General features: G+C 41.6%; 1 protein-coding gene across 1 annotated transcript in view; it reads left to right on the top strand.

The window, feature by feature from the left end:
- The window catches only part of slc43a1a (solute carrier family 43 member 1a), a 74,232-nt gene that overhangs the window by 40,624 nt on the left and 20,986 nt on the right, over positions 1–12,622 (top strand). The window contains exon 6 of the mRNA XM_084331650.1: positions 12,046–12,138. Within this exon, the coding sequence (XP_084187776.1) occupies positions 12,046–12,138 (93 nt within the window). The remainder of the gene's footprint in view (positions 1–12,045; positions 12,139–12,622) is intronic.

The raw sequence follows: 12,622 nt of genomic DNA on the forward strand, positions 1-12,622 counted from the left end.
TCAAGTCAAAACATTAAAGGAAATCGGATAATTAGAGATGCATGGATAAAGTTTTAATCTGACAGTAGTGACATGAGGCCCATGTTATAGAATGTTTTCTGTCCTCTGTTTAACCCATTCGGGGCCAAACCCGAGATAATTCGGGTTAACTCGCCATGCGCTGGGCCCCAGACCTGAGATTTCTCTGGTTTTGGTCGTTATTTCTTTTATTCGATATTTCCCTTCATAATTCATCCATCCAGCCTGATGTTATCATTGGGAATGGGTCTGAGATCGCAAACGTCCAATACCGCCGCCTAACGCCTTGCGGCCGCCATTGCACTCCATTTGAAACTATGTGTTTTTTTTTTTTTTTTATATATATATATATATACTTTTTTGAGGACATACAAATCAAAGTATGTCTGCATATATGCATTATTGTATTGTCATTGTCCACATAGAACAGATAACAACATTAAACAGAAGAAAAAGAAAAAAATATTCAAAAGTAAATAATAAGACAAACAAACTTGGTCCAATATCCAATATATCCAATATATAGCACATGTTCAAGTACCCAAATATGCTTCTCCAATGTATATACTAGGGTGACCATATTTTGATTTCCAAAAAAGAGGACATGCTGGCCCAAGCCTCGAGATACTTAATCGCCAAGGACGCCTTAACACGTCATTCCCCGCCATGCTAATTCTGCCAATGACGCCGTAACACGTCATTGAGATCAATATTTCAAAAATCTGTGATCGCAATCATATTTCTCCCGCGGAGACTTGAGATCTACTGTTGATCCCCTCTCAACTCTCCAACGGTTCAAGAGCGCCATCTGGTGGCCGATCGGCGGATCGCCCAAACCGGAAACCGGAAACGGAAACTGGTGCTCATCCAAATTCGGTCCGAACACTCGCTATAGGTCCCGGGACTCGAGCTCGACACAATGGATAGCGATCCGTTACCAATAACTCGATAAACAACATGATTTGGACGTATATACTATTATACAACCTGGAGATGGATCGCATATTTCAACATCCCATAATAGGAATCTTTTTGCTCATCGCCCAACGGCCCGAGGAGACTGGGGTAAGTTTCAGCGTTTATTTTTACCGTGTTCGATACAAACTGCTCTAATGATCATATCACCCACACTACATGAATCATCTAACGTTGGCCACGGAATTATAAACGACCCCCCCCCCCATCCGGTCAACATCAGATGATAAGTAGTAACTTCTAGAAGCACGTCCATTTGAAATTTTTTATCTGGCGCTGATCGCTATCAAACTGTATTTGATCATCAATATAATGCATTTAGGGCTATAAATCACGTTCTGCAGAATGCTGCAGAAAACGATAAAAACATATTTATACTTTAGACCGTATTTTAGTATGAATATGTGAATGAAAAAGTATAACGTTCCTACATCCTGAACGATAGATAATTGACGTTGAATGGGCCATAGTAATGTCAATTTAGCAATACAATTTAAAAAGTTATAGCCCTGCAAAGAAGGGGAACTTCTCCATAGACAAATAGAGCTGTCAGAGAGGATGGTATAAGGATGTACATAAGCGTGGCAGAGAAAGTGTTAATGATACTTTGCACAATCGAAGCGGGCATGGCCACCTTCATTTCACTATATGTCTTGTGTATGTATGAATAAACCTCTTGAATCTTGAATCTCTACTAAAAGTTTACTCAAAGATGCCTTATTGTTTTAACCTCTTAATTAACATGCACCCAGAAAAGCGGCAATTTTTTTACTTGAACTTGAGGACTGCATACTTTTTTTGCAGAGCTTATCTTTATACGTTATGCTTATAGCACATGCATACGCCTGGTCTCTTTTGAAAGATAACCTTCTGAAGTTACTATGCAAAAAAGGAAAATCACGTTTAGTGCTCATGAAATAGAGTAGGTCTGAACTTGAGCTGAACTTGAAGTTGTGTACTCACATTTTTCTGTAGTGGTTGCAATATCCCAAATTTAACCACATAACATGCGCCCAGAAAAGCGGCCATTCTTTTACTTGAACTTGAGGACTGCATACCTTTTTTGCAAAGCTTATCTTTATACTTTATGCTTATAGCACATGCATAAGCCTGGTCTCTTTCAAAAGATAACATTCTTAAGTTTCTTACACAATAAAGACAAATCACTTTTAGTGCTAAGGAGTAACATAGGGCTGAACTTGAGTACTTGAACTTGTGTACTCACGTTTTTGTGTAGTAGTTGCAATATTCCAAAATATTATATATATATATTTTTTGTATAAACTGGAAAGCAAATCCATAGCACTGAAGTCTTATGTAGTACAGGTCCAGATTTGATACAAATCCGTTCAGAAATGAGTCTTCTAGAGACATCCGGGTAAACCGTATGCCAAGAAAAAAGCGCTCCATCTCTCTATTTCCTCATCCAAGTAAATTCATTCGGAATTTGTATCACTTCTGTCGTCTTCGCTTGTAAATTTTCACCTAGATCCCTGATTCGCACAGGAAAGATATCACTGGAAAGCTACACTCATTGTTTGCTACAACGCCGTCGCTGACCAATCATTTTCGCAATCGGCGGATGATTGACTTCTGGAGCCTCGGGAGTCCGGGGTGATGATGATAATAATAATAATAATAATAATAATAATAATAATAATAATAATAATAATAATAATAATAATAATAATAATAATAATAATAATAATAATAATAATAATACATTTTATTTGGAGGCACCAATCTGATGCGCCTGCGTAAAAAGTCGCACGCCTGACATATCGGCATGTAACTCGAGAACCAAGGGACGGATTGATGTGGCATTAGAACGGCAACAAATAGCGTTTTAATTCGGTCATTTATAAATGACGAAAAATGCACCCCCGAGCCTTCAGACGCTCGCAAAATGCCGTGAAACCGAAACCGAAACTTAAAAACCTGGAAGTTTTCATGAATTTATAAAAAAAAACGGACGCCCCGGACAGGGCGTGAAAAGAGGACATGTCCGGGCAAAAGAGGACGTTTGGTCACCCTAGTATATACGGTATATCAAATAAATCACGTTGATTTAACGTTCACAGTCTTCACACAGATGAATACCAGCAAGCAGCATGATAATTGCTATTCTGGAATAGTATGGAACTGTACATCATCCACAAGCACAAGGAATGAACCCCACGTTTTCTTGAACATAGATGAAGAACCTCTCAGAGTACATCTTATCTTTTCTAGTTTGATAAAGTATAGTATGTCTCTAATCCAGTGAAGGTGAGTGGGGGGAGCAGCAGACTTCCATTTAAACAGAATCAGCCGCCTGGCCAGTAGAGTGGTAAATGCCACAATGTGTGCTTTGTGCTTTGAAAGTGATAACATAGCTGGAGAGTATCCAAAAAGTGCTGTCAATACATTTGGTTCAAGATTTGTCTCAATACTTCCCGAGATGGTTTAAAAAATATTTGTCCAATACCTGTGCAAGGAGGGGCATGTCCAAAACATGTGAGTATATGTGGCTGGGGCCGAATAACATCTATCACATATAGGATCGATATCCTCATACATTTAGGCTAATCTGACTTTCGTCAGGTGTACTCGATGAACAATTTTGCATTGTATCAGCCTGTGTCTTGCACAAATAGAAGAAGAATGAACAAGACGTAGAATGTCAACCCAAATGTCATCCGAGATCTCCTCCTCTAAATCCTCCTCCCATTTACTTTTAATATTGTGTATTGGGGTGGGACATAAAGAGAGAATGAGATTATACATAGTCGATATCATGCCCTTGGTGGAAGACATCAGGGTTAAAAAGGAGTCGATGGTGTTACCTCTGGAAGGTTGGGAAATATAGGGTGGCTTGTTGTCTGGGCCGAGCTGCGGCGTGCGTGTGGGGTCTAAATACTCCGGCAAGACAAGCGGTTATAACTGATTACTTCACCCCCCCCCCCCGTTCATGTTCAATGCTGGATTACGTTGGAAACAAGATCGCGATCAGTATTTGGAATGGCGATCAGATAATTGGATTATTCTTTTTGCAGTACATCATAGACAAGGTAAGGACTATATTGCCCCTTTTCCACTGCATGGTACCTACTCGACTCTACTCTACTCTACTCAGGTTTTCCATTGCCAAAATTTGCGGATGGTACCTGGTACCGGGTACTTTTTTAGTACCGGCTTTGTCGAGGTTCCAAGCGAGTAGAAGCGATACCAGAAAAGTGACGTGAAACACTGCAGACCACTGATTGGTCAGAAGAGAGAAGCGTCACACGTTGGAGCGTCCTGCACAAAACACAACACTGCCATCTTTATTTAGCCTTGCGTAGGATTCATTATTTGGAACAAGTGCAATAAACAAAAAAGGATACATTCACTGTGTATTCTGCTTCATTTATTGATGAACCAAAACCAACATCAACACAATTTACCACCAAGAGCGGAGAGTTTAGTCTCACAAAAAGATAGCTGATTTGTTAAGCTTGTTGTTAGCTTACGTGCTAATGTGATTGCGTTTTACCATTATAATAGTTAGCATTGTGGCTAGCGTACATAGCGTAACGTTAGCAGAATAGACATGAGAGGTAACGTTAACGCTAGTAGAATAGACACAACGAGAGGTAATGTTAACGTTAGCAGAATAGACACGAGAGGTAACGTTAACGCTAGTAGAATAGACATGAGAGGTAACATTAACGTTAGCAGAATAGACACAACGAGAGTCTGGTTAATGTTGTTATTGATTGATTGATTGAAACTGTTTACTCTGGCTTCCTCCAAGCCCCCACGGACATAGCTATGCTCATGGAGCTCTCATGCTGTACGCCAGCGGCCCGCCTCCCCACACAGATGAAACGGAGTACTACCTGCAGTGGAAAACGAACGAAGTACCAGGTACCTAAAGCGAGTAGAGTAGAGTAGGGTAGAGTCGAGTAGGTACTATGCAATGGAAAAGAGGCATACGTTATCAATCTTGCGTTGATCCGATAATTCTTTCCCCGCGATCGGAGCGTGTGTCTGTAATGTACTGTGTAGCATATTCTGTTGGTGGCGATCGAAGCATAGAAAAACAACCTCCCCCCACCCTTTCATGTATGCATGATGAAACATAATGCCGATAATCTAGTGTTGATTTCAGATTGATTATTGAGCCAGGCGAGAAATGGCACGATTTATAATGAAAAGCAGTAAAACGCGGTTTGGCGTAGTTTCCTGGGATTACACTGAATCACTCTAAAACTATACTCATATTCACCACGGTATAAAACGGAAATGTATGGATGAAGATGTTTTTTGCATCTTGACCAGAAGAAACTCAATGACAATCGACTATGTTATTAGATCCATAGCTATAATATTTAATATAGTTTTAGCACTGCAAACACCGGCATTTATCCCCATTGAACAAAGCACTGGCACACACGGCCATACGCTCACAGCGACCTCTGGCGTCCAATGAGTTAAGCTACAAGCCAGCTACTGCCTTGGCTATTTCCCCAGCCAAACAACAAGTACAGACAGATTTGTAGAATAGAATAGCACTTCAGAATGATGGTTGATTACCAGTCAAAGTGGATCAGACAAACTCAGTCAAATGTGCTTGTATTTAGCTGGTAGCTGGTCTTTATTTCCCACAAAGCTTAATATTGGACAACTCACCACTTGGCATCTTTCCAGGCACCACATAAAGACAGTTAACAGCCTCTGGGTGATCGTAAACACATGGAACTCCTGTTTAACACCTCCCCAATAAAGGTTCACATGGTCCTTAGTGTGGTGTGATCATTTGCATGACTGTAGTGACTCATAAACACAACCATGTTTTAATATCAACCGACAACTCAAATAAACTGTTTGGTATCTTGATCTCTTCCTCGTCATGACTCGCCCCATGGGAGATTATAATCAGAAAACCAGTCAAACTAAACGTAGTAATTTATGCATTAAATTTCACAGGGAAAAAACATCAACATCATTGAGAGAAGGAAAGGTGCTACAGTTAGGAACGCTGTGCGGGTCACCATTCCCCCCACTGTTTATCCAACGTCACCTGTGCGGTGATTGATTGATTGGACATTTTATTAACAGATTGCAGAATGGGTACAATACAGTATGGCTCAATACACACAATTGTTAAGGGCATGCAGACCAGAGAAAGACGTTTGTCTTGTTTACACCAGGGTCCCCCATTTTCAATTCATAATGAATTGTAAGTAAGGGTGCAATTAGCACCGTGCAATCCATTCTTTGTGTATCCCGCCCCTAGGTCTTCCTGTTGCACCATTTCTTCGGTCTTATGCGGGATCTGCGTCAGGGAGTGGGAAGTCCTTCAGAGACTTGTGGGGTGAAAAAAGGACGATACCCAGTGAGCCCTGAACTAAGGTGGAAAGAGGGAGATTAGGCGGCGGCAGAAGTTTAGAAAGTTTAGAAAATAATGGTCAGCTTGTTGAGCAGCACACCTCAAATCCCCTCATGTGATCTTATAACCATGATTGACCCATTTAAATCAGTAATCAAAGGAACACTTTCAGCACAATAGGTTGTTATGTTAACTAAGCTCCTTACTACTGTAAATAGGCCTATATGGGATGTGCTTAGTGCCTGGTGCCCACTCTGAGCCCTTTGCCGTGTGGCATGCATGCCCTCGAGCCGGGTCTACCAGCCTGGGGAAGTTGACTATGGGCGGGTTAAGTAACTGAGCGGCTCAGCTTCTCTCAGACCGAAAAACGCACTTAGCGGGTTGCTCAGTTCTGCTCATTTTGAGCCGTTCAGAGCATTGCTGAGCACTTTCTGACTGGGCTCAGTATATGGAAGAAATGGATCCTACATGGACGCTATTACTGTATCTGTCAAATGCGGATGGGTCATTGACAATGCGTATCGAAGAGAGCAGCATCACATCATCCTCATCTTCAACACAATTCATGTTAGTGATATGCTCTACACAGTACACACTGACCATATCATCTTCAACACAATGTATATTAGTGATATGCTCTACACTGACCTGATCATCTTAAACACAATGCATGTTAGTAATAATGTGACTAGGCATGGTGTTCAGGGTCATGTTGAGGGATTATTTTTTTTTTTTTTTTTTACATATTATGAAAGTACACATTCATACCTTCAAAATAAGCCATCACTTGAACATTTTGGTGGGATACTTTTCAAGCTACTTCCTATGAATCATGGTGATATCACAAAACGTATTCAGAGAAAAATGGCCTTCAAGAGTTTACACAGTGTAAAACAACTACAACACTACCCAGAATTCATTGTAATCCATGGCCCCCCTCTCTTTGGGGCAATTAACACCTGGCAGCGTTCCAGTCTCAGGCTCTTTGTTATGACAATGATTCTGTCTTGTGACACTGCAAACACAACACCCAGAGGAAAAAAAAACGTGATAGTTTATTTAAAAATGTGTGTGGTAGTGAAAGGTTAACCTTCTGTAGTGTGGTAGTGAAAGGTTAACCTTCTGTAGTGTGGTAGTGAAAAGTTAACCTTCTGTAGTGTGGTAGTGAAGGGTTAACCCTCTGTAGTGTGGTAGTGAAAGGTTAAGCTTCTGTAGTGGGGTAGTGAAAGGTTAACCTGTAGTGTGGTAGTGAAAGGTTAAGCTTCTGTAGTGTGGTAGTGAAAGGTTAACCTTCTGTAGTGTGGTAGTGAAAGGGTTAACCTTCTGTAGTGTGGTAGTGAAAGGTTAACCTGTAGTGTGGTAGTGAAAGGTTAACCTTCTGTAGTGTGGTAGTGAAAGGGTTAACCTTCTGTAGTGTGGTAGTGAAAGGTTTTTACTCCACTACATTTCAAAGGAAATATTGTACCTTTTACTCCACTACATGTATCTGAACACATCAGTTACTAGTTACTTTGAAGAGAAAGATTTAGCATAGAAAACATTGCAAAATGTTTGAAGCCTGACAACTTTAAGAGGACGTAATCAGAGCAGCCTAACTGGACCACATACCACTTTAACATAACCTTTAATCAGAGCAGCCTAACTGGAGGTACACTTGTCATGCTGCGCCTGTTGATTTTGCAGCATTCAGATCAACGGTGGCTCTCTCCCCAATATCATTATGAGTCACAGCTGTCTCGCGCTGAGGGGTTTGTCACAAGCAACAAGCTCTCATTGGGCTGGTGCAGATTTCTGATAACGTGATTGGGTTCAGAATGCATCACGTGCTCTGATTGCTGTTTTCAATTGGAAAGCAGGAGTGTTTAGACAGCGGGCGGGTGACCAAACACCAAACCTTGTCACACAGCTATCTATCTATATAACACTTTAACCTATTCCTAAACTAACGTATTGATGATAATATACATTCTAAATGCTGTTGTGACGTGATTATAATGATTATGATGATACTTGAATACGTTTGAAAATCCCCCCCCCCCTTTCCTCACGAATGGAACATCGTCAAAATCCAATGCCAGCTACCAGGTTGCTCAATGAAAACAGTAGTCATAGTCAACTGTAGTCGATTATATTACTTTATTATGACATTAGGTAGCATTAAATCCACTCTAACGAAATTCGTTCGCTCATAAAATTCGTGACATTCTAAATGTGATTTAATGTTGTTTAATGTCTGGCACAAAACGGCCCTACTCGTGTAATAATATAGACGCTGGCACTGGTCTCTTAATAGTACACTAAATGGCGCCGTTTTGTTCATCATTGCGCCGCCGGTTTGATGCTGTTTTTCATAGGGAAATAGTCAGACATCACAGAATTATTTCATTATACACCGTTTTTAATGGACGTTTGGTTTAAACCAAGTTGTATCATGAACGGTATTTTCGGAGTCAGTTCAACTCGCGTAATATAGACACTGGCGCTGGTCACAAGTTAAGTTGCTATAACGTTATGATAAGTGTAACTTAACGTTTCATTCTCTCTGCTATTATGAAAGCAGAGCTATCGCCTGTGTGTGCTTCAACACCTCTCTAAGTACCTGTGATTAATGAATGAATAACACGCACAGACAGACCACACCCAGAGCAACCCCTTGCCCTCGCTTGTAGTCTTTCCCCCAGCATTGAGATACATAATATCGGACAATATAACAATAATTAACAAATTCACAAGTTGTATTAAGTTTAGCAAATAAGGGAAGAGAGAAAGAACACTTAAAAGCAGTCAAAAATGCAATATATATATTTTTTTTTACATATTTCTGAAGTGCTAGACATAATCGCGATTTATGATGCTTGTAACACGCCGCCACAAGTCGGGTTTGACCACGTTGAGTCACATATGCTCTACACAGACCTGATCATCTGCTGTCTCTCTGTCAAATCCCGTTTGAGGAAGTGTCGGGTTACACTATGCGCTACAACCATAGAGGGGGCGTTACTGCAGATCAGTACCTTATTCACGTCAGCAATACCGTCAAATCAGAACAGCTTAGTTGAGTGAGGGAAGATCTCGTGAATTTGAGACTAGACTGATGAGTCAATATGATAATTAACGACACAGACCACATAGATATAATCCCCAATTGCTAGGAAAATGTGCTAAACACTGGAAAAGGCCATTTATAATGCATGGGACCTTTAAACACAATGCATGTTAGTGATATGCTCTACAGTACACTGACCATATCATCTTTGGTTGCTGCTTCCTCAACCAAAACATTTTAAAAGTGATGAGTACCATCTTTCTCATCACCATTGTGCTAGATGACAGTTGCTCAGAGCTCAGATCACTTTAAGTGATTAAATAATACGCTCAGTGCTCATAATGAGCATTCAGTTACTTAACGCACACTATATGTTGTATCTTGACTGTAAGAATCATCTTCCCACATTCTTAATCCTAATCTGAAGAATTACTGGAAACAACCTTTTATAAATGACCCCCAGAAGGGAAATGTCTCTTAGGCAAATGTTCTGTGACCCATTTGGGGTTATGTTTCCTGGGTGCCATTATAGAAATATAGTGGCTGTAGGGCGGCTACGTGGCGTAGTGGGCAAGGCGCTCGCCACGAATGCGGAGACGCTGGGATCGCCTGTTCGATCCCAGCGCTCCACATTGCTTTCAGTTTAGCTGGTCGTCCGTACTAATACACATTGGCTGTATTAGGGGGTGGGAAACTGATGGGTGGGGATCGGGCTTTGTGGACAGCGACTCCTACAGGTCGGTTGGTGCGCCTGCGCAGTAGAATCAGGAAGTGTCGGGGGCAGCGTGAGCCTCCCACGCGTTACTCCTCGCCACTGAGAGATCGAGCTGCGCAGGTGAAAAGATGCGACTGCTGTTACCTCAAGTACCGGAGGGGACTTGTGCTATGTATGACTTAGTCCACATTGCAGCCGGCTTGTGGGAGGCAAGAAACAGCGTTCGTGACAGGGGAGGGTTGAATTGGATGATACGAAATTGGGATGGGAGAAAATATAGAAAATGGGAGAAAAAAGTGGATAAAAAAAAAGAAATATAGTGGCTGTATGCCCTCTAATGGCAAAGGGAACATATTGCAGCCCCCATTGCAAGCCAAGCCAGTTATGTCTCACACAGTATACACATTATTTTTATTTAAAAAAAAAATTTAATCCACTTGTTCTCCTTATTTTTCTCCCATCCCAATTTCGCCTCGCCAATTCTCCCTTCAATTCTCCCCTCCCCTGTCTCGAACGTTGCTAGACTATGCCTCCCACTGGTCGGCTGCAGTGAGGACGAAGCCTTGCATCACGTGTCCCCTCCGGTACACGAGGAGGCAGCCGTCGCATCTTTTCACCTGCACAGCGCGATCTCTCAGCAGCGAGGAGTAACGCGTGGGAGGCTCACGCTGCCCCCGTTAATTCCTGATTCTGCTGTACAGGCGCACCAACCGACCTGTAGGAGTCGCTGTCCACAACGTCCAATCCCCACCCACCAGCTTTCCCACCCCTAACACTGCCAATAGTGTTAGTATGAACGACCAGCCAAGCTGGTAGCAACGCAGAGAGCTGGGCTCGAACCCAGCATCTCCTGCGTTAGTGGCGAGAGCCTTGCCCACTGCGCCACTTAGCCGCCACATTCTTATTTTTTTTAGATTCTTTTTTTGGCATTTTATTGCTTTATTGGACAGACCCGGCAGAGAGGAAGGATGGGAGAAGATATGGGGAGGAGACATTCGGCAGAGGTCGCCAGGTCCGGGAGTCAAACCCGGGACGGCCGCGTTGCACTGCAGTGCGTTATGTGGTGCGCCACCCTGGCACCCCAGTATACACATTCTTAATGTAATATTTGAACAGACTCAATTAGACCATTGGCATGTTGAATCTTTTTTGATGGGTGTGTCACTCACATGTCAGTCTCATATTGTATAATTTTCAAATTAAAGTCTTTCAATCAACCACATACAAATACACATACTCAACCACGTTCAATTACAAATACACATACTCAACCACGTTCAATTACAAATACACATACTCAACCACGTTCAATTACAAATACACATACTCAACCACGTTCAATTACAAATACACATACACAACCACGTACAATCACAAATACACATACACAACCACATACAATCACAAATACACATACACAACCACGTACACTTACAAATACATACTCAACCACGTACAATTACAAATACACATACTCAACCATGTACAATTACAAATACACATACTCAATCACGTACAATTACAAATACACATAATCAACCACATACAATTACAAATACACATAATCAACCACATACAATTACAAATATACATACCGTACTCAACCATGTACAATTACATACAATAAGCATGCAATTTAGTGGTCTGGTCTACATGGTCCTCATTGCCAGTCTGTCCTAGGACCACTAAATGCTGTGCTTATTCCACATAATTGTATGTGGTTTAGTTTACGTACCTCATTTTTCCTCATTGTCCATTGAGTTTAATCTATGTTTCATGGAACCTGTGAGGTAGAAACTTTCTCAACCTACAAAAGACCATGTCAACAACATTGGAGTCAAACAGGTTTCACATGACAGCAGTGGATGGGTTTGAATTTAGATTATATCTATGGTATTTCTAACCCCTCTCTCTTTCTCCCTCCCTCCCTCCTTCCAGCTCCCCAACATGTTTGGCAGTCTGAGCTCCACCATCATGTCCCTGATGATTGGCTCCTACGCCTCCTCTGCTGTCACCTTCCCAGGAGTCAAGGTAAACTACATGGTTCTCAGAGGTCAAGGTAAACTACAGGGTTCTCAGAGGTCAAGGTAAACTACAGGGTGCATAGGGGTCAAGGTAAACTACAGGGTTCATAGGGGTCAAGGTAAACTACAGGGGTCAAGGAAAACTACAGGGTTCATAGGGGTCAAGGTAGGCCTGCCACGATAACACATTTTGCTGGGCGATTAATTGCCCCCGAAAATATCGCGATAAGCGATATTATTGCGACCGGTTAGAGAATTTTTGTTGAGAAATTTATTTCCCAAAACTTTTATTTTGAAGCCCACCGCTCCGTCTTTTCCGGTGTTTTAGACTTTTATTTTGAAGCCCACCGACCGGACCGGAAGTATTGTTGTGATTATCCTAAGCAGAACCTATGAGCAGACAACTTGTCTCGTCCGGTTATGTTTTTGAGCTAATGATAAAACAAATTGTTGGTGAACAACTAACTTTAGGTTAGTTTTAACGTTAGCTA

Source organism: Notolepis coatsorum, assembly GCF_963971535.1.
Source record: "Notolepis coatsorum genome assembly, chromosome: 16".
NCBI classification, from domain to species: Eukaryota; Metazoa; Chordata; class Actinopteri; order Aulopiformes; family Paralepididae; genus Notolepis; species Notolepis coatsorum.